Source organism: Colius striatus, chromosome Z (genome assembly GCF_028858725.1).
Source record: "Colius striatus isolate bColStr4 chromosome Z, bColStr4.1.hap1, whole genome shotgun sequence".
In the NCBI taxonomy this organism is placed as follows: domain Eukaryota; kingdom Metazoa; phylum Chordata; class Aves; order Coliiformes; family Coliidae; genus Colius; species Colius striatus.
In genome coordinates, this window is record NC_084790.1 from 49,825,154 (window position 1) to 49,848,020 (window position 22,867).

A 22,867-nucleotide genomic window follows, 5' to 3' on the forward strand; every position below is an offset into this window, starting at 1 on the left:
TTTAATTAGGTAATGTTTATTTCACATAGAACAATCTCCAAAGAATATTTAAAAAACTAATCTAAATACTGATTTTATTGCATTTGTTTTCTTACAAAAAAAAAAGACAGGCACAATTTATGTATTCAAATACTTCAAAGTGAACAACAACTGTTCACTATTCAGATTTCCCCAATGCCACTCCAAAGGCTGTGAAAGTAGAAAATGTCATCTTACATGAGGCAGTAGTGCATTTAGTAGGAATGAATCACAAAATATCTTTTTGTGCAGTAAGACGTTATTGTCACTTTATAATTACCTATAAAAAATTTTGAATTGCACAATAAGTTTGCTTTACAATTGACAACTGCCAGAAAACAGGCTTAGTATGTAACTAAATATTTGCCCAAACTATCCCCTCGAAACAAATCCAGATTTCTTTTGGTAAATACTCAAAAGTCTAATAAGAACTATATTATATATCTGAGGTAATTTTAAAATGTTTTAATAGGAAGAGATTTATATATTCAACTAAATTCAATTTCTGCCTACCTTAAAATCCATACAAATCACAATAGCAGAGCGTCCTAAACAGTATTTTGATTTGAAAGTACCAACACCAGTGAAATCTGGAACTGTTTAATCTGTTTCCTGTTTTTTTGCTTAATTATCAATGCTGAAAAGGCACTGTGTACATTCCTCTGAACATTTGGTGTTTTAGGGTTTTTTAAAGTTAAGAAGCATCCAAAAAACTTAAACCAAATATTTAAAAGCAAAAAAACATACTGAATAGACTTCCCGCTGATGGATGCAGTCCATGATATCTGAAGAAACTCATTTTCCATAGAACTTCTTATTCAACAAGAATATGAGCAGGTTCACATTCACTTTAGCTTTATCAAACATTTTCATTACAGCCACGCCTTCATACTGCATCTGAAGCAAATCCTGTAGTTAGAAATAAGATTGTTAGTCTCTGTTTGAATCCATACATTACAGCAACAATATGGGGTCATTTTCATCATGTCATAACTGTATCAAACTCCAGGACCTTCACAACTGAAACAATTACAAGCAACTATTGGGTAGGTGAAGAATAGGTAGATAGGTGTCTATTCTCTAGATCCCAAGTTGTAGACTATCAGTGATAGGAAACCAGAGGAAATGCTGTATATTTTAATTTTCTTTTGGTGTTTGCTGCTTGCCACTGAATTAATGTGGCATTTGGTTTCATGCAGTTGCCCCAATATAAACATTAACCTAATTCCAATGTGCAACATCCCACAGGAGTTACGTACTTATTGCACACATGATCTGCTGCTCTGTACTGATTCAACAGTTTATGAATACTTAAGAAAAGTTTGCAATAGTTTATACTTGGAAGAAATGCAACTGTGGCTATATAGCAAAATAACAAAATTCAAACTACCTGGAAATGGAGCTGCACTTTTTCCATCTCAACACCCAGAAATTTTGCTTTGATTTCAAAATCACCCACTTCTTCTCCAGGTGTGATATCAAACATCACGTTCTTAAACCTTGAAGGAAAGAGAAAGCTAAGTGGTTACATATGCTGTGCAGTTTTGTGTAGTCCAGAGAGTTTTGCGGAAAAATCCTACAGAACACAAACCAACTTTCACTGTACCATTGTAAATGGTGTAGAATGAACCACTCTATCCCTACTCTGCAGTGTTGTCTTTGAGACAGTCAGGTGTGCATATGGTATGGAATAAAGAGCTCTGAAGTGTTTTTATAGTGGAAAAACATGGGCTGTGGGAACTTCATGGAACAGAGATGACCAAACATCCACAGCATGGGAACAAGGTGGACAGATTTCTGTTCTATCGTGCCTGAGTGCTCCTCACAGGTGCATATCCACCCTTCTCTGATTTCAGTTTGTGGCTTCCTCTGCCTAATGAACCCACTTAAAAAAACCAAACAATTTTTTTCCATGCAAAAGATGGATGGAAGGGTACAGAGGATGGAGGACTCACTACAGTGGTCTAAAAATGGATAGATTTAAAAGCAATGCTAAACCATCACACCCATTCACACTGCAAAAAATCAGGGATTTTACTCAGTTATATGGAGCTAACTGGTCAGTAAATAAATAAAAAAATCCTCACACACTAAAACTGCTTAACAAGTCAGTCATTAGCAGTAAGTGTGCCTCTCCTCTTGTACTACTCCCATCTAAGGCAAAGCTAAAATAGGCTTATTCAAATATTTTTCCAAGGTAATCTTATAGCAGGGTACAAGGGAAAAACAAAATATGACAATTAGGCTTTATCTGAGGTAATTTGAGGTATAATAGAGGAAATTATGAAGAAGCTTTCTTTTAACAAAAGCCAGGCCCCTTAACAAGCTGTTGATTAGGGTTGTTTTATTCCATGCTTACTGGTTGGTTTGAAGATCTTCAATTTCTAGGATGACACCTTTTTCATGCAGTCTTGCAGCTGTGTACTTTAATGAGGTCTGCTTCAGTTTTTTACTTCCCTTTGCCTCTTCTTTTCCATCTAGCTTAATTGACCTCCGTGAATTTCTGGGAAGAGAACAAGAAAAATGGCTTTTATTTAATCTACTAGGTCTTTCATACTTGAGCTACTCTTCTAGCCGCATTTAGTTTTCCTTTACTCTACCTTCTGGAACAGCTATTAATAAACAGAGTTAATGTTCAAAACAAATCTAAGAATCAGAGAGATTTTTAGCACACAATGAATAGTCTAAACATTTTAGCAGTTATTCTAGAATCAAAACTTTTTAACACTTGTTTAAACTCTACTGTGAAGTGCAAGCCTGATCCAGTGATGTAGGTATTAATAAGATTGGTCATTAGAAGTCAGTGAGATATGCACTGGGAAAACACCGTTGATGTAAAACGTTTTCATTTTGACACTTCAGTGGCATTGGCAGGGGGTGCTGCTCTCAAGTAACTGCATCATCCCTGAAAAGCAAAATTCTTTGGGCACTTTTTTCCCCCTTTCCCATTCTAAAGACAAAACCTAATCCTTTTAATGAAGAAAATCAATAATTACTTCTCCAGGCTGCATGACTTCAAAGCATGCTAATGGATCTGCAAAGTAGCACCAATTAAGTATATTGAAAACATGTACACCTCAGCCAACTTTCTGTACGGCAGATTTAAATAAATGCAAGACTTCACACTTTTAAGGTTTTGACTGAAGTCAGTGACAACTCCTGTGGACTTTTTATCCCATGGATTATAAATTTATTAGAATCACAACTTCCAACTTCAGACTAACACCTGCACTCCCCTCCTGATAAAAAACACTGAAACATTAAAAGACAAGAAGACTCCACTCACTTTCTTGTTAAGTTGTCTAAACAAGTTTTTATGTAGGTGTTGTAATAATTAATTTGTTCTTCATAAAATGCCGTCTTGGAGTTCAGTGCATTCAAAGTCTGTTGGAGTTTCACCAATTCAGCTTTTCGATGATGTCTATATCTTCTTTGATTCCGGATATCCTAAATAAATTTATTAATGTAACTGATTCATTAATTCAATATTTAGAAAGTCTCAACTTATTACCAATCAAATCTGTAATTAAGCAGTCTGACTTAATTACCGGGAGAAAATATGAACTGTGATGTTAGCTCTCAGAAGCACAGTACAAGTAGTGAGTACCACAGTTTGCGTGACTGCAGGGAAGATGGCACTTGCACTACTCCTCCTATACAAGTGGTGGTATTCTCTGCTGTGAACTCTGGGGCATGATAGACACAGAAGTCATGTGGAAAACTATAAGGAAAGCTTCTATTCATAGCACAGAGACTTCTCAAAGCTAGTTTCTGGTGAGAGGCCTAAGAAATGAGATCTTGGGCTTCTATTAGATAAGAACTAGCTACTGATAGCTAAAGCTTGCATTGAAGGTAACGGTTGAGCTGAGGTACTTGAAAGTAAAATAAACCCAGCTTCTCCAGTCCTGAGGTGCATCCTAATCTTCAGATTGCCTAATGGCTCAGAACAAAGCATCTAGGATTGATTAAAAGATAAGAAATAAAAATGAATGGGCCACTAAATATACACATGTGGAACGGTTTCATCTCAAGTAGAAGTAGATGCAGACACTTGAACAGGGCTTTAAAATGGCACTTCAGAGTGGGTGCAACGTGACATAATTATATTAGAGACTTGCTCAACAGAATTATTTACTAATTAATATATCCAAATATACTTGCATCTTTAAAAAACACTTACTTTAAATAATGTAACTCATTCATGTGATCTATGAGTAATTTGCTCATGAGTAATTACAGACAATCCAATACACTAGAATTCTTACAGCCAGTATTGGCTGCAGATTTGAAACAGGATTTGCCAATTTGTATACAACAGGCCTAGTGCTTTATCAACCCCAGAATAAGCATTGCATTGGCCCACTGTTTTACTTGTGTCCTGTCCAACCACTGCAGATCAGTGTTAATACTGATCTCTAATGTTTTGAGGGTTTAAAAATTCTTTTTAAACCTTATCAAGAGTACATTAATTATTGAAACACTGGTGGGTGATCCTGTTTCCTTTTAAAATACAAAAAGCTATATGGAAGCATGCTGTACTGGAGAAGTTTAAACCATATCAATATCAAATCTGGATAACAAAATCTACAATTTTATGTCATTCCATTCAGGTAGTTATACATGGGAATACTGTCTTTCACTTATTTGCTGGTAAAAAAAGGTGATTTGTTTCTTGTGTGGATACCTCAGTGATTTAGTGTACCATTCTTTGTTGTATACCTCTAGCTGGAATGGATTTAAGAAACATGCCTAAAACCCATCAATATACATGGAAGGATGTTCCATTTACCTTAGCAATCTCATTTATGATCTCCTGATACTTGGTTGCTGAAGACACTAGTCCCGCTTGTTCCAGTGTCCGAAGATTTCTCTGAAGCTTCCTTTTCTTTTGTTCTATTGGTAGCTGCCCATCTTCAAAAATAGACTGATTGTGCTTAATTTTCTCTGGAGTTTTGGAATCTAAGATGACACGTTTTTCTACAAGTTTCAAGTGCTCAGATTCCTAAGTTAATAAAAAATATCCAGAACAGTTACTTTCCAACTCATAACAGTTAAATATTCAAGTACATTGGACTCTCAAAGGAGATTATCAAGAACCAAAGTGTAAGCTTTATTTATATCCTTTTACCATATGGGCTGACAGTACTCTGTTTACTAAGCCATTTGACTTACCTTGAGTAACTAATCACTACAGCTAGACATGCATTTCAATAAATCAAAGCATGTCTAAAAATCAGATAGACCAAGACTACACTTAGTTGTGAAAAGACTGTCCAGATCCCACACGTGTCCCTTCCATGCAAACATGCTGAGGTAACCTAAAATGTGTGCATTATTGAGCTGTAGCTATGTGTGTCAGTACCTATGGGTAAGTCTTCAACTGTGAGCTCTTCCCACTCAGTTCCCATACTGAGGATAGCAGTAGTTTTTCAGGCAGATGTTTGCCTGCATTGCTTAAGCAAATAAACTGTCAGGGAACTTGAGTTAAGATATTGAAGTTCATGAGAAAAAAACCCAACAAACTCGGATTAACCTCGGGCTATTTTATTGTATTAACATAGGAAAGACTCTATTTTCAAAAAAGGTAAAGAAAAAGTATTATTCTAGTAGTGCCAGTTGACAGAAAGACTTAATTTTTCTCTTCTTCTGGGGCCGTTGCTGATTATACAGTAAAAGAAAATACGCAAGTTTCACATTTTGAAGGCTCTCCATCTGAGTACTCTAAAAACATAAACAATGATTTCACTATTATAAAGTGGTGGAGAATGCTGTCAGAGATATTTTCAGGTTTTCAAATAGCTATAATAAAATACATATTTTTCTTCCCTACTTAGGAAGTGTCATGGCACTTACCTGTTGTGCAGTGGCTGGTGTTTCTAATATTTCTAAGAGTGTATCCCCTGGCTGTGTTCGTATCACGTCCACAATAAGTCTTTTGGTCCTTTTAAAAAGGATATATGGATATTACAAAACAATTGTCATTGGATCACTTGTGCATTTCATTTCTTCAGCAGTAAAACTAGCAAGCTCCTCTATTATGCGTACTTGGTAATGTTTACCTTCCCTAACTTTTTACGTTTCAGAGTTTCCATTAATAATGTTGAACATATGGCTTCTACACAAGTCTGACTAGAGAAACACATACCTACTTTTCCCTCTTACTTTAGAAAAGACGTGACTAACACGTGAAACAGTTGCCATTAACATAATAAAAATCCATACATCTCGCATGTGGATTTTAACTACAATCATGACAAAACAGCAAAGCCTGAGCCACACATAGTTCCATTAAGGGTCATGTTTACTGTCTGAAGAGGAAATGCACTCAAAACTGCTGAACTTCTAAAGGAATTTTACATCTGACACAGCACATTTACATACATCACTTAAGGGCAGATACTTCTTTAGTGGCAATTTCCTTGCTAAAAAAAGGAAGCTGCTACACCCTGATATGTAAACTGGTCCTTTTTTTGGTAAGAAATTATCTCAATCCTACTATCTCTTCATTAATAACACTTCCAAGAACATCCTGCTTCAAAATTCTGTTAATTTAGAGGACACCACTACAAGTGAGATGTAGCTTATTATTATTAAAAAATAACAGAAACTTAAAAATACAGCTTAATTTTCCCAGGCAAATGTCTAAGTATGATCAAGGCTTCTGTGATAAAACTTCATGACTTATTTTAAAATGATAGTTTACCTACATAAAGTTGGTGGTTTTCCTGGTGTTTTCGGGACTAGAAGTTTTCAATGAAATAGGACAAAAGATTTATTCGTATACAGGCAACGTTGTCCAAAACCACTGAATATTTGGGCGTGGTCCAAGCACCCATGGAAATGGCAGCAAGGTAAGAATGACTGACAGCACATGCAGACCAGAAGCACTGCTCATTCCATATGAAGGAGACAACTTGGAAACTAGTTTGCTCATCCAGAGATGCTGTTAATTTCACCAAGCAGCTTTAGCACATTCAACAGCTTCTGAAGGACTGCTGATAATGTGTTTTTCCTTCACGAATTCTCTTGGAATCCCTTCCAGTTTGAGAGGAAAAAACTCACCCGATCAATACCAGAAAATTTCCCTAAAATTGATTCATTTGGGCTATCTCAAAATCATTGCTGGCTTTCTCTGCCCAACATAACTTCTGTTAGTCTTTTTTGGCCACATTAACGTACAGCCTACATTAATGTGTGTAGAACAGCATTGCTTTATGCACTGCCTTAGGAACAGGTGCTGATATGGCCAGTAAGATACAACGCTTATTTCCACCTCCTCTCCCTTTGGTTTTCAAAGCTGTTCAGCTCTGTTTTCCAGGAACATCCCACTTAAGTCTGGATGTCTTCTCCCTCACCTGCCATTTGGCATGTGGAACCTGTGCACTCAAGATCACCTTAGAGACCTCTAGACAGGGGTGCCAAAAAATCTTTGGTAAGTTACAGAAAAACCCTCAGTCCCTCAGTGTTTTCTTGTTTAAAATTCAGATAAAATATGTGCAATAACAGTGGAAAAACTCCTATTCCTTTTTAGAATGAATAGTAAGAGTTTTCTTGCACTTGAAATGAGATTTTTTTCCAGACTTTAAGCAGGCACTTTTGGCTTTTATAGAAATTGCTTTACTTGCTACAGACATTATAGATAAGAAGTTTCTTTAAAACTTTGCATTTAACCTAATAAATTCTGTTTACTGGGTTTTTTTTAATTATTATTTGGAAAAAGAAATATCATAAATTAGAATTTAATTACAACCTTTATCTACACTCCTAGTGCTTACAAAGGAGTAAACTCTCTCCATGCTTGCAAAGTTGTAAACCCCCTGTCCTGTAATTCACTTCAAAGTGAACTTCTAAATTCCACACTCACAGGGTAAAAACAAGTGTAGTAGTAGAGGAGAGCATCATCCTGGTCTGTCCTTTGTTAAGGAAGCACCAGCATTTTATGAGACAATCCTTGTTCTGGATAGCTTGAAATTACTTCAAAAGACAGGTGCCAATATTTGATACTAAGTGCTTTTCTAAAAATATTTTCAACTAGAATTAGGCTACACCTCAGAGTAACAGGGTAACCATTTCTTAATTTGCTCACCAAAAAGAATTAAGGATCATTTTCTTTCCCTGAGTAAAAGCATGCACTATTCCTGCGGAAATGACACTCACATCCTGTTTGAATTCTTGATGGCAGAATGTCAGGGAAGTGTTTTCTTTTGAGAGGTGGGGGAAGGCAGCATGGTAGTGTCTGCCTCTTCCAAGACTAGACAGCTTTTCATCTCCACTGTCCCAAAGCTGTGGTATTTTAAAGCAGAATGCTTTTACAGCTTCGTGGGAAAGCATTTACGATGTTAATGACCAGTCATGCTCCAAAACACAAGTGGCAGTATCTTTATCTTTCTGTAAGCTTTTTGCAAAAACTAACAGTTTTTCAGACTTTTGCAAAAGTTTGAACAGGACTGAACACAAAATAGCTTTTACAAACTGAGTGCACTCAACATCTCAAAAGTGCACTTAGGCACGACAGCAGCATGGAAGCAACTTTTTAAAATAAATCAAGCCAATACACAAAAAGTGACACCAGAACATAAGGTTTTGAGCAAAACTTACTTTATCATCAGGCTTTTGAGATCCTGATCTTCTCCTTCTCGTAACTCGTATTTGCTTGTCAGAGACAGTGAAATCTCTGTTTTTGCAAGTTGATTCAACGTGCTTTCCCTGTTGGGGTCATTGGAATCAACAGCTCCTTCCCCTATAAAAGGAAACATCTTTTACTTCAAATTTGCCAACTTTCCCATGATTCAATGCATGAAGCAAACAAGACCCCAGATAGGTCACTGTAAATCATCAAAAATGTTAAGTCTATTAAATACCACAGCCATTCCTTCCACTTCAGAAGTGGTCTCTTTTTGAACACTGAACAATTAAAAACATAAGTCAGCTACTTGTAAACCCAGTTAGAACATTTTGGAAATACCACTAACTCTTGCTTTCAAGCTACTGTTGTGCAAGAGACTCACTTATCTTTTCAAAGAATATAAACAATTTAACATCCTTTGTCCTAACATGCAATGATAGTGAAAATGAAAGAGTAGCAGCGATGTTAAAAAGCTCTTTGCTTGACCTTATTCATTACATCTTAGCTACTTTCTAAACAATTCATGTCTTACTATAATTAAAGCAAATTAAAAGTCACTTTTATTCCTTACAACTTTCTAAAAAATGAAGTTTGAAAAATTATGCAATTTTATATTTGGATGTCATGGTTTAGCAAGGAGCAGCTTTTGCTTGGTAACAGGGGGAGGGAGTTGTAGTGAAGCCCTGGTGAAGAGTTTTTGGACTCTCCTTTGGCTCCTGGGTTCACATCCACCTCCGGCCTGGCTGGGCCAATCTGGCGCCTCTGCCATCACTAGTTAGGGATGGGAATTTGAAATGCTGTTGAGAGGTGTAAGAGTGATACAAGATGGAGGCGACCATGTGGACTCCACAGTCAGAGAAAGAGGACGAAAGGAGGAGCACCAGACCAGAGACCCCACTGTAAGCCATGGTGAGAACGCAGCTGTGCCCCTGCAACCCATGCAGGGCAATGGCAGGACTGAGAGCCAACAGCAGCTCCAGGTGAGTGAACCCAGATGGACGAGAGACCGTGAGGAGGCGGCCATGGCTCAGGCCGTGCTGGAGAGCCTGCAGGCCACGGAGCAGCCCCACACAAGAGGCAGAGAAGAGCTGCAGCCTTTGGGATGAATGCACATCAGAGTGGCCCATGCAGGGCTGCCCGGCCTGTGAGGGACCCTGCACTGGAGCAGGGAGGATCAGTGAGGAACCCACCTGCCCTGAGGAGAAACAAATGGCAGGAGCCATCATGAATAGACTGACTGAAACCCCCATTCCCTGGCCCCCTGGGCCGTTCGAGGGAGGCAGGTTGGGGGGGGGGGGGGGGGCGGGGGGGGGGTGGTGCAGGGAGGACGTAAAAACACCAGGATCAGGGCTCTGAGCCCAGGAAGAGGGGAGGAGTGGGGAGATGGTGTTCTTAAAGGGCTGATTGGACTCTTCATTGTTGTACCCTGTTGTTTTGTGTTGGTTATGTTTTGGGGTTTTATGGTTATGCTTTAGTTGATGTTGCATTAAATTATTTTCTGTTTTCCTCCCCAGGCCGAGTAGCCTGGTCTGTTTTGGCAATCCTCAGGTCTTTGGTACTTGAGGCTAATCTTGGTCTTTTGTTCCCTGATGGGCCTAAGCCAGAACATGGGGTCATTGCAAAAATAAGAAAAAAAAAACCCAGCTGCTTTAATTCCCTGCGCACATTTTGTAAGTTTCCAGCCAACATTATCAAATCTTCAGATCAGCTAATTAAAAACAACTTGTTTTCTAACTGCAATTTGTGCACAATTGAGTCATTCTCCTAAAAACATTGTTAATGTTTGGATTTTGAATCACAGCATAAACCTTTAATATGAATACTACAGTTAGAAGTTTAAATGTTACAAAAAGTGTCCAGAAAATAATTGTATATTAAACAAAAAAGCTGTCATGATCAGAGACATGAGAATATTTAAATCAAGTTCCCATTTAATTCTGCCCCTACAGTGAGGCTATCCATAAAGATAAAGAACAGCATACCAAGGAAAGACTCTACATCAGGAACAGGTCCCAGCCCTTCTAGCAATTCATTCAGCAGGTCATTGGGCTCAGTGGCAATGGCATCCTGATGTTCTAACAGTAGCTATAAATAAACACAAATGAAGTCATAGTCCCACATCCATCAACATTCCCAGTGCCTTGTTAAATAAATCAAGAGACTAAATGCTGGAAAACAGACTTGGTGTGCTCAGGATTATGGGGGACTCAAGAGGAAGAAAAACGCTCAGTTCTAGAGTTGAGAATTGCTCTTGCTGTAAAACAGCTTGCCATGCTCCTATGGAAATCGTCTCCAGAGTGACAAACATCATGGCTGAGCAGAAGTTAAGATTCACTTTAGGACCAACAAAGTATCTCACAGTAAAGGGTGATAATCCCAAGCAGAGCCTTTCAGTGCTGCATCCTGAACTATGCACAGAGAGGTATTAAGACAGTGTTTATGGTCCACAGAAAGACATTTTCTGTGTATCCGAGTAGCTTACAATAGCATCAGTGATACCAAATGTCACAGAACAGCAAGGGCTGGAAGGGACCTCTACGAATAATTCAGTCCAGTTGCCTGCTAAAGCAGGTTCACCTTGATCAGGCTGCACTGTTTCCATAGTGTATCTGTGGTTCTTTGTAGAGTTTGTGTGCTTTTTGAGGGAGTGTTGGGAGGTGTGTGGGCTTTTTAGGGGAGAGAGCAGGCAGGCAGGGGTCAGTTTGGATGTCAGGAGACAGTGATATCTCAGCTTTAGGAGAATCATGTTGTAGATGTTTAACTTGCACAATAATGACTCATACTACAGACTTCAGTTAATCTGTTCCTCAGTAATGATAAACAACTGGCAGGGTGCCACAGCTTCAGTCCCTGTAAATTGTGCATTTGCATCCAACAAAATATGACAGAGTGCTAGAGTCACAAAATACACTGAGTTTTCCTCTACTCCCAGAGTCAAAGGAGCTTCCTCAAATTGGTGTCACTTTCTTGGCCAAGACAGAGAGGCATTTTTAAGTATAAATGGAAGTATTTGTAAGTATAAATAAGTTAGAAATGTCATACTACATTAGAACATAATTGTTCCTCTCATAAAAAAATATTACATTCTACTTCTTATTCAAGATTATGCTTTTTACATGGAAGCAGTCTTCTAGGAAAAAGGCAATCTAATATTCAGTTCCAGACCATTTCAGAAATGAACTGAAGAAATTATTTTAAAAGGAAGGATTAATACTAAGACTTCCTGAGAGACAGTTTATTGCAAGCGTATAATAATCTATGGACTTTAGTCTATTGACTAGTATGTTTTCGTTGACTTACTGAATGGGTATTGATAATTTCTTCAATGGAGATATATATGACAGGTTTGCTAAGGGTCACCATGTCAGAGTATTCATCAATATTGAATTTCTCCTCTGGTTCAGGAACATCACATGCTGCTTGAAAAAAGTTCCTAAGAGAAAATGAGAAAGAATATCATTGTCTATAGGCTCACTTTAGTAAGCCTACATTAAAGAAAAAAATTAAAAAAGAAATCACAATCAAGTCATTGATGTATGTCAAAATTGTTCTTGTAATTGTCACTTAGTGTTTGAAGAGACCTTTTGGAAACAATGCATTTAACATTAATAAAAATGACAGTGTTCTGTCTTTTCTTGACAGGCGGTGGAAGATTGTTTTAAAGGTTTGGGGTTTTTTCTCCTTGTTCAACAGGAAGTGATAAGTTGGTAAATTTTAAACACTTGGAGAAGTCTATACTTAATGTTTCACAGGTTGCAAGTGGACTTCCACATTGGGAAAGGAGGTAGATGATCTCAAAAGTTTCGAAGGGTTTGGACAAATTCCTGCACAAGTTCATAAATGCATAAGACATCTAGCCACAGCTGGTAGCTTTTAACATAGCTGACACTGCAATTGCAGTTGCTGGGTGCATATGAGGGGAACAGGCAACTGACAGCAGTGGCTGTTGGTATCTAAAGAAGATTTAGTTAAAGTATGGAGTGCAGTCACTTAGTTTTGTGTAAGGTTAGCTTAATTAGGAGAGGAAGTCTTCCTATTGTAGTAATCAAAGGGCCAACTAGAGTAGGTTTTCTTTTGTTAGAATGTTATTCATACTATAGTGCTTTTTACTGTATTGTTACCTCATGCTTATATCATGCCCTTAAACGCTTCAATAAACAGAAGGCCTAAGTTGAAGTACTTTGTGTTAATGAGTACTCAGTGAAACCCATTATATGGGCAGGTACACTTGCTTTCATGAAGGGCAGACACCAAAGGTAGAAGTTCTGAAAGTGAGTTTGTCATAAGACTCAACAACATGTCAAGATAATAATAGCAATCACCCAGAAACATGGGCAATAATACAAAAGAACTTCCATCCCACAGTGTCACAAAATGTGCCCTTCCCTGTGACTGTGCAAGATCAAAGAAAAAAATCTGCATGGAATCTCTCAGCAAAGATGAAAGAATAAAACAAAAATCCACAAACTTCTCCTGACCATTTAGATTTTTCCTTAGACAAAATATACATCTGTCCTCCTGACCAAAAAATCACATTTTTCTGCTGGATATCAAATAGTGCCACACCGCTCTTACAAGCTGTGTTTGCAATAAGAAAGCCTTCCTGAAACCAAGCCAGCAGAGATGATCAGCTCTCAGAGTAATACTCAAGCAAAAATTCAACCTTGATTCCTGCATCAACTTCCTCAGCAGTGAGGTCTTCCTTATGGCAGACCACACAATATTTTTAACTCTGAGCAGCGAATTCCTATAAACAAGGAGTCTACCTGTCTTACTTATCCTAAAGGAGTGTTCTTACTGTGTAGGTATTTGTGAGCGCTCTGCATACCTGAACTTCTGGTATGTCTGAGAGAGGTAAGCGTTCATAGATGACAAATGTTCACTCTCTCCTTCAAAGAGTTTGTTAGAAGCTGCATGTTGAAGAACTTTTGCCACACAGCCTAGGTTTCTCCTCTGGTCAGGGTGTATCTGGCCCCCAGCTGTCATATCAATTATATCAAAACCATCAGGAGCAACAATGGCAGGGTTCATGTAACGGTAGTACAGGAGGTTGCCGACAATCTAAAAGAAAATAAAAAGAGATCTTCCCTTTGCACACAGTAATTACATTTTACAAAACATGAACAATCATTTCAACTTCTGAAATACACAGTAGGAAATGGTGCTAGAGGAATCCTGAAGACATATGTTTTCTGTGTGGCTAAATGAAAGAGCTTGGGGTCTTTTATCTTACAACACCTCTGTAAACATCAGCCACAAACATTTACAACTACATTTCAATTTGGTGCTGGGTTTAAGTCAGCTAATACAAAGCATTGAGTTGAACACAGAGACAAATTCAGCCCATCTTTCTTCTAGATTTTGCAAGGTTAAGCTCAAGAGGCTCATTCTCTAAAGTGCTACAGAGATCTGCCAGCATTTAATGCATTCATTGACAAGGGACCCATTGTTTCTCTTAAGGACTGCATGCAGCCCTAAAAGACTAGAGATCAGATTTTCCAAATGGCAACTTCTATAATGATGTTACAGTAACTTGTATTGTGCAGATGGTGCCTTCAAATCATTCTTGATCTCAGAAACTCACGGGATTTTTTTTAATGCATTTTTTCTAAAGTTTGTGTATAGTCAGCTGCAGAAATTCCAACTTAAAATTTTTCTACTGGTTGCCTTGTGCTCTGTTTGCTACTATTTTTTTTTCATAAGTTCAGCAATATCTTAATCTGTATTGTTGGAGTGATGCACAGAAGTATGCCACAAGTGCTACTTGCAAGGATTTAAATGCATTTTTAAAATACATAAAAGCACAATTTTTCATATGAGGCGTTTGAAGTCCTCTAGGCACCAGTATATATGGTTTGGGTTTTTTTTTTTTTTAGAAACACTGAATGGTATCTTTTTGAATAATAAGGAAATAGCATTGAAATGTATACCTTGTAATTTTAGAACCATTTAATTAAACACTAATGTAAACATCTTTATTGAAGTGCAGATATTCCAATTTGAGAGCGCTGTTGGTCTTTCAGCTGTCTGCAAGTCTCATGGAGCAATTGCCCTTTGCCCTCTGAAAGGGTGCTATGGCTGTGATGGTTTAGCAATCACCAGTGTGCCAGTACCATGCTTATCACTCACACTTTACTTTTCAATCTGTACAAATGCCACCCCTACAACTTTTACAAGTGTCTTGAGTGTTTTGTGGTAATCTACTTGCAATTCCATTTTAGAAGCTTTTGTCATTGCATTTACATTACAATATCAATACATTGTTTTTAATATGTTAACAACTTCAAGTGAGGGGAAAAAAATAATAAGACCACAACCTTAGGTCCATGAAAGGATTGCTGGTGGTAAGGACCACAGTACAAAACCAAACCCTGGGATGTTTCAGATAAATTCCAACCTTCCAAAAACAGTTACTATCCAAACCAGATTGAACACTGTCTTCCATAAGAACTGCTGAGCACTCAGATTAAGATAGCTAGGTCATGGCAATAGAGTTCCCTTCTGCTCCTCTTCCACCACCCCTTTGCAACCCAAGAAGCGTCAAATTCTTTCAAAAAATACTGGTATGCTCAGTTCCTTAGAAAGCTTAATGTCAATAAAAATGCCCTTTGGCATTAAAAGAAGCAGCTGCTGGAAATTTGCCCTCGGAAGCCTACCTTTAATAGTTCATCTTCTGTTGCATCTGGGAATTTCTCATGGAGTGAGCTCTTCAGTACTTTGGCTATATACCTCATTCCATAACTACATGTAGAACAGATGAAAAAGAAAAATATTGGAAAGTCTTAGACAAAACACAGAACAATCATTCTAGTCAGCCAAGTTACTGGCTTTCTCCTCCCAGCCACTTGAAAGATAAAATGAGATGATAACAGAAAATATAAATAGTTTCAAATACAGTGAGACATTCAGAGGGTTGCTAAAGCACAGTAGGTAGAGAACCACTCCCTCTCCTGGGAGGTCATTCAAGAGGCATATATCACAAGCCATGTAATTTGAAAGGATCTCTGTCCCTGAAGCTTTACTGTGTACATTAACTGCAGCTTGGGGAGTCCTAACCCAGCACTTACGGCATCATATTGAGAGAAGAGAATATGGATGCAAGAACTTTGTCGGTTACTGATCGCAAACTCTGAATCGATGATTCAAGTTTATTCACCACCTCTGTATGTGCTAATGCTTGTTCTGTGGTGACATCATATGGCAATTTGCTGCAAAACAAACAAATAATAGACCAGACTTAATTGTGTTTGGGAATAAAATACTACTTTGCTTCACACGGGTCATTGACGAACAGAAAAAAATGTCAGACAAATACAGATGAAGTTGTCTAGTAACAAAAGTCTCAGATGCATTAGCTTCCTTCTTTTGGAGGGAGGCAGTTTTAGATGGGAGCACATATGCTATCATGTACCTTCCCTTAATTATAAAAGCAGAATCCTAATTTAAGGCACGCATCTCCTCACCCTGGTCCTAGTATAGCTCCTCAGAAGCCTGGGATGCTATGAATGTGCTGTTATAAAACCCGGAGAGAAGTCTGTAAATTCTTCCATGGTATAGTCTGATAACTGACTTTTGAAGTGTAGTAATCTTTATAAGTTCATGACCAGGAAAGGGATCCCTTTGTTGCTCAGAAGAGGTTAAAGCATCTGTATTTCAAGCATCTTTCCTCAAAAACACTTGGGACTGCTGGAAGATAGGGAAGGGATGCATAGGCACAAGTGCAATTTGTCAGAGAAGGAAAAGGACAACAGAACTGAGGAATACCTTGAGTTTTTAAATGATACACTATGTCCAGCTTCCTCACTCACCTAGCCTCACCAGTCTGCATTTCCAACTGGTTTACCCATGACTTGTACACATCCACAGGACTAGTGTTGATTACGAGGGACTTGTCCTCCATGATCTCCTTCACCACTGGAGCCAGGAGCTGGCGCAGAGTGTTCTGTCCACGAGCACCTCGATTGAAGCTGACGACCATCTTAATGACAGTGGGGTTTCCAGTAACAATGTCCTGTATCTGGTCTACCTTAGAACTGTATAATGAACAGAAAAGTTCTTAGATCTGGCTTATGTATGTAGTTATCTATGGTTTTAAAACCCACACTTTTAAATCATCTTATTTCTATGTTCAAATGTATTTATACAGTTTATTTCTTATGCTTTCATATAAAATACAATTATAGAATCCACTCTCTGAATTCTATGTGTGTTACAATAATGTCCCTGGGACATAGCACACTGGCAGCTGCTAATATATACCTGATTCAGACCCAAATATCTGTTCAACAAATACCTGTTAAGGGCATAAGACAAGATTTTATCATTTCTGGATGAGCTACCACTCCCCACTTACAAAACATATGTTTACACAGAGAAAACAAAGATTTTCTCCACCTTTAAATACTCAAGGACAAAAGCAAGATACCCTAGTGTCTGGGTTTTTTTCAAGCTTCACTTTTATACAAAAATACCGTCTGCCATAGGAAGACTACTTTTCTGAATTGGAAGTAGCTTGAGTGAAATAAAGTTACCCTGAACACACATTCCTCTAATAACAAAAATCTGTATATAACTTTTACAGCATGTTACAGATTAACCATCGAATTTTACGTATTCATTGAACTGTGTGAAAAACAAATTAACTAAAGTCTCCTTGTGAGCACACATACTTTATCTCCTCTTCTAGAGCACTTTTGAAGAGCTTGAGAAGCAGATATTCTTCTCGTTGATTGGAAGCATAGTTGTATAGAGTGAAGATGACTGTATCCATAAACTTGGTTGATTTATTTTGTGGCATCTGGAAAATCAGCTTTGCCAGATATGTGGGATTAGTCTACAAAACAAACAAATGACTTAAATACCATCTTCTGGGACAAACTACCCCCAGTTTGGAGGAAGCCGCTCTCTACATTTCCATTAACAACAAAAGTATTTATGTTGATTCTCATATATGCTGCATTTCCACACTAGCATTAATTTTTTTTCCAAATCCTAATACATAAGAAACACTGAATACTGCACAGTTACATATCTGTGAGTAGCACCAGTGAGGATTTCAGCTGTATTCTCCAAACAGTACCTCTGTGCATCAGATCTATGTTTCTGATGACAATGACAATTTACCACATGACAACGTCTATCTACCAAGAAGACATTGCATACTACATGTCCTTTAAAGTATTACAGTGCATCTGCTCATGGAAAATCTGAAATTCTTCTAGGAAAATTTCAGTGAGATGAGAAAAAAGAACAAAAGAACAGATTCATTATATGCTGTCAGCTGCATAGCAAACAACTTCCTTTCCACCACATGTAATGCACAGTGACAGTAATTCACATGAAGGTATACAGAGAGGAAAACATTTCTCTTTGGCTCTAGTACAGAGTGAAGTTATTCAAGAAAAAAAGCACACAATCATATTTCTTGCACAGTTTAAAGACAGTAAGGATTTTCTCAATTACAGGGAATTTCAGAAGTTGCTTACAGTATTTACTGCAGTGTGCATACTACATCAAAAACAATTATAATCACTTCAACAAAGCAAGGGATACACTTCTAGTTTTTCTACAGTAATTTGCTGCCATGTTAACATTTGTTTAGGTTTACCTGTAAAAGGTAGAATAAATGTTGATATGCCTCCAGTTTTTTTCTTCTTTCTTTACTCAAGCCTTTGATGCCCTGTTTGTCAACCATAACCATCTCTTCCAGCTGACTTTTGCTCTTTTTATTAAGTTTCTTACTGTGAAGTACCACATCCTGCAGAAGATGATCAGAAGTCTAGATTTCACATTCATAAAAAAGACAAATTGGGAAACTAACATTTCCCCAACCACGTTAAATGTGATGTTCCTCCAAGGACCTCTACAGCAACTACATATTTTGCTGCTCTATTCACCATTGAGTCATAGAATCATAGAATAGTAGGGTTGGAAGGGACCTTTAGAGATCATCTAGTCCAACCCCCCTGCATAAGCAGGTCAACCTAGATCAGGTTACATAGGAACATGTCCAGAGTCTTTTCAATATCTTGATGTTGTCATCAGTATAGTTTGCCAGTAAACACTGTCTGGGAACCCTTATCTCACCTACAGAATCGTTCATCACTTAATAATTATCAAGCTCCCAAATATGTTCAGAAGTCTACTCTAACACAGAAAGATGCTTAAAATGTGCCAAGCAATTACTGTTGTCAACAAGAAACAAAACAGAGAGTGACATTCACTAGCAAACTGGCATATCACTCAGGACAACAGAACAACCTCTATCACAGAGTATTTTGATAAGATTACTGAAGACACACAAAGAATGTGCTCAATTTACTAGGAATTTTTTAACTAAGAGTGACCAGACACTGGTAGAGTTGTTGTGGAGTCTCTACCCTTGGAGGTATTCAAAACCTTCTCTGGGTGGCCCTGCTTGAGGCCAGGGAGACTGAACAGAAGTCTGCTGACCTGAAGAGTGATTCTGTTTTTCACCAGCAGTCCAATCTTTATATCCATTAAGTTCAAATCCTTCTCCAGCTGTTGATTGGATCGAATTTTTGTAACCACTTCTTCCCTTAACCTTGTTACTTCTAGTTCTTCTTGAAAGTCTAAGTCACTTTGGTCCAAGAGGTAGGCAAATTTGCGCAGAACAGTCAAGGGTGGACTTTCAGCACCGACTGTAGTTGAAGTAAATAGGCTTGTCAGTTAACATCATACTGAAAACCCTTAAACCCCTCAAGAAACCATGCATAAAATTTTGGAACTGCTAAGAGAAGTCTATGCCAGGTAGAGTTATATTTTTGTAATACTGCATAAGGACAAACATAATAAAAAAAAATCATCTGTAAAACAATTGATTTACAAACACTTGCATCTGCTTTTAACATGGAATAGGAGATTTAGAAATCCCATATGAAAGTTAAAAAAACCCAGACCAAATACCTCTAAAATATACAACATTCAACTGTTACAACTTACTTAGTGTTCTGTAGTCCTCCCTGGCTTTGTTTGCTCTGAGAAATGCTTGTATCTTCACAATTTCGTCATTCTAGAAAGGACAAAGTTTAGGGAAAAGAATCTAGTTATGACACATTTCTGCTCAGAAACACTGCAGAACCTGAACCGTTTTTCCTGAGATTCATATAACTGCCTGTGCAGCTATACTATCTGATTTTAATGCTTCACGTTCAAAGTGAAGAAAAAGGACTTACATGATCTTTGAAGTACTGTAGACGTTTCCTGTAAGCTCTCTTTGCTAGCCACATTTTGACCCATGACTGAATCTGAAAATTAAATAAAATTATGTAAAAACTTAACAGATACTTCACAAATTGTTTTGTGTGTGTTTAAGACTTGCTTCTGACAGTCTTCATGCAGACATGCGGTTCTCACATGCTTGGGGCCATCAATAACTGCACCACTGGGCTCCTACAGACCAGGGACCAAATTAATAGGCTTCAACTGAGAAAGCAAGTTGGCTTCAAGGCTCTACCACCTATGTGTAGCATTATCAGTAGAAGGCATTTCTACCTTGTAGTTTCCGCTCTTAGTTGTAAACCAGTCTCCTTCAGAGACAGCAATCTGAGATCTAGACAGTGTCATATCAGCATCTTGGGAGACTGAATACTTTTCAGAGATAGATTTGGCAGCTTACAGTGGAATGATAACACACTAACAGCTCAAATATTTTCTACTTTAGTATTGTGGAAGGGGAAGCAGAAGAAAATCTCTATTATGGGCCACTGGAGTTCAACAATGCCTGACAGATGTCTGACATAGCTTGCAAGAAGCAGTTTTCTTAAGCTGTCAAATAAAAAACTTTCACAGGACCACAGTATCATTTAGGTTGGAAAAGACCTTTAAGATCATCAAGTCCAGCCATTAGACAGAATGCAAATTTCTGGAGCATAAACTCTCTGGTTTGTGTTCCTAGTCTGATTCCCAGGTGATGGAGAACCAAGCATATTCAGGCCTCAAAGTACAGTGGGATCTTACCTTAACAACAGCAGCAACATTGTCTTGAAGCACCTTTAATCTGTCAACATAGCTTTTCCTTTGTTTGAATCCTTTCCAAAAAGCCTGTTTTGTAAAAGGCAGGAGAGCATTATTACTAACAAGAAATTAATTTTTTTTTAAATCTGCATATGTATGCTAAAATCATTAACAGTGTTTACCTTGCAGATAAAAACTGTCATTGTGGCAAAGTGATAACTGAAGTGTAAGTAAATTATCTCTATTTTTATAGTTTCCTGATATACTTAATGTTAATTTTGGTCAATCTCAGCACAAACACTATCATTAAATGACATTTCCTACTCTCCCCTGAAACAATCCTTACTCCCATCACCAATACACCTACATCTTTTAGCATCCAGGTCACCGGCTTCATCCCACACAGGGAAAACCCTGCCAGCTTTTGCCCGTAGCATTCAAATACTATCACCTATCTAGCTGAACCGTCATTGTTCTTAGCCTGGTCTCTTTCCAAGGTCTCTGGTCTTCCAGAATCACTCAGGGTCATCTTTTACCACAGACAACAACCTCCCAGTTCCCTCACTAGGCTCTCCCTTTGCTGGCTCTGAAGAAAAACTCTTGGCAAGGAACTCAATGACAGGGCTAACAAATAACCTCATTGCCTTTACCATATTTTGCCCTCCATTTCTATCTAGCCAGTGAGACCAGTCTTGTCCTCTACTTGTTTTTTTACAAGTTATTTCTACTTTAATGCCCACAGAAGAGAGAGAATCACTTTGCCTACATTCCTCCACATTTTTACACCTGTCAGCAGACCCTGAATTCCTCAAAGAACAGTACAATCCCATTACTGGGCTCAGAAACCATGCTGGAAAATGAAAAGCAGTGCCCATTGAGAGCTGCTAGTGGTAAAGTCATTTATCATTATGAATTGTTAAATTAATATCGATTAAAAATATGTTGTACATTTTTTGATAGTTTGTTGGGGTTTTTTTTTCAGGGGGAGTGGGTTGTGTGTGTCTGACTGGTTGTTTTTCAAGATTGGAATAAATTGCATCTAACAGGAGGTGGCTACTTCAGCATTTAAAATCAGTGTGCACACATTTGTTGGTGTTCACACCCTCAGCAGAAAGTTTCCTTTATACTCCTTTTGGAGTACAGAAAACTGAAGACATCCAAGAAATACTGTCAGAACCTGAGAACACCAGTGGCTGCCACTCTCTACCCAGCTATGACTTTATGAAGCAGAGGCAAACCACTTACAAGTGGGGATAGTCTAGAAAGGAATGTATTTCTCAAGTCATGCTTTGCCAAGGAATTTTTGCTTCAATACTCAACAAATATCTTCTGATCTTGCACTGTGTGAGGTTAGATATGCCATACAAAATCTAAGCACCTCAGAATAAAGACAGGGCTATGTATTTCTGAGCTTTCCTCACTGAAGTAACTAAGACTGCAAGATTTATATGATCTACTCTTTTAGAACTGGGTATTTGCTACTTGAAATCACAATTACTCCAGTGAGGACAAGAATGTATTTGCAGATGTAGAAGTTAGAACTGCTGCAAATGAAAACAGGGAGACAGACCTGTATGAGAGAATTTTATCAGCCACATCACTTGTCATGTGCACAAAGTTGCCCAAGCCATGTTATCCTCTTGTTCTAGAACAATACCTGTATTTTGATGGCAGATGGTTCCTGGTTGTGAAGGTATGCTTTCCTCTCCTGATAATATTTTCTGACTAAGAATCCTCTTGCTTGGGCTTGCAGCTGAACAATCAGATTTTCATTAGCAAGCCACAGCTGCTCTCGATTGTAATCTGCTGTAACTTGCCCAACAATGCTCTGTTAAGAGATCATGGAAAAAGATAAATTTAGAAGCAAAAAAACCTCAAGCCAAAACCATCCTGGAATTTGGTCTATGTTCTCTCCATAATCTGTACAGCTTATATTCATCCTATTCAAGCCTCTCATTTACTTCTAGGTTTTAATCAATATGAGGGAGAAGCTGCTTTGCTAACACTGAATTTTATGTGAAGGGTAAGAACCGAGCTCCTTTTAACTCTTAGTTATTCATCTAGACGTACTATTTTGAGAGCTTTTTCATACTTTGAGAGTTCTGTTTTTGTAATACTTAAGTTTTTTTGTAGAAATCAGACATTTAGAATTACTAACTGAATTGGGAAGCCTCTATAGAGAGAAACATGTACAAAAGTATTGCTGCAGTCAGAACTTCAGAAGGATCTACATGGTGACTTGAGGTT

The 22,867-nt window shown here is 38.0% G+C and overlaps 1 protein-coding gene across 3 annotated transcripts in view; it reads right to left on the reverse strand.

Annotated features, from left to right (window-relative positions):
• IQGAP2 (IQ motif containing GTPase activating protein 2) overlaps window positions 1-22,867 on the reverse strand; it is a 130,927-nt gene continuing 108,060 nt past the window's right edge. For all 3 annotated transcript variants that reach the window (XM_062017741.1, XM_062017739.1, XM_062017742.1), the window contains 20 exons: window positions 22,278-22,448; window positions 20,624-20,707; window positions 19,840-19,911; window positions 19,607-19,676; window positions 19,097-19,305; window positions 18,252-18,401; window positions 17,314-17,477; window positions 16,453-16,677; window positions 15,712-15,852; window positions 15,301-15,385; window positions 13,473-13,705; window positions 11,945-12,077; window positions 10,627-10,729; window positions 8,617-8,758; window positions 5,872-5,959; window positions 4,808-5,020; window positions 3,305-3,465; window positions 2,378-2,521; window positions 1,409-1,517; window positions 1-927 (listed from right to left, as the gene is read on the reverse strand). In XM_062017741.1, the coding sequence (XP_061873725.1) occupies window positions 814-927; window positions 1,409-1,517; window positions 2,378-2,521; window positions 3,305-3,465; window positions 4,808-5,020; window positions 5,872-5,959; window positions 8,617-8,758; window positions 10,627-10,729; window positions 11,945-12,077; window positions 13,473-13,705; window positions 15,301-15,385; window positions 15,712-15,852; window positions 16,453-16,677; window positions 17,314-17,477; window positions 18,252-18,401; window positions 19,097-19,305; window positions 19,607-19,676; window positions 19,840-19,911; window positions 20,624-20,707; window positions 22,278-22,448 (2,811 nt within the window). In that variant the 3' untranslated portion in view covers window positions 1-813. The remainder of the gene's footprint in view (window positions 928-1,408; window positions 1,518-2,377; window positions 2,522-3,304; window positions 3,466-4,807; window positions 5,021-5,871; window positions 5,960-8,616; window positions 8,759-10,626; window positions 10,730-11,944; window positions 12,078-13,472; window positions 13,706-15,300; window positions 15,386-15,711; window positions 15,853-16,452; window positions 16,678-17,313; window positions 17,478-18,251; window positions 18,402-19,096; window positions 19,306-19,606; window positions 19,677-19,839; window positions 19,912-20,623; window positions 20,708-22,277; window positions 22,449-22,867) is intronic.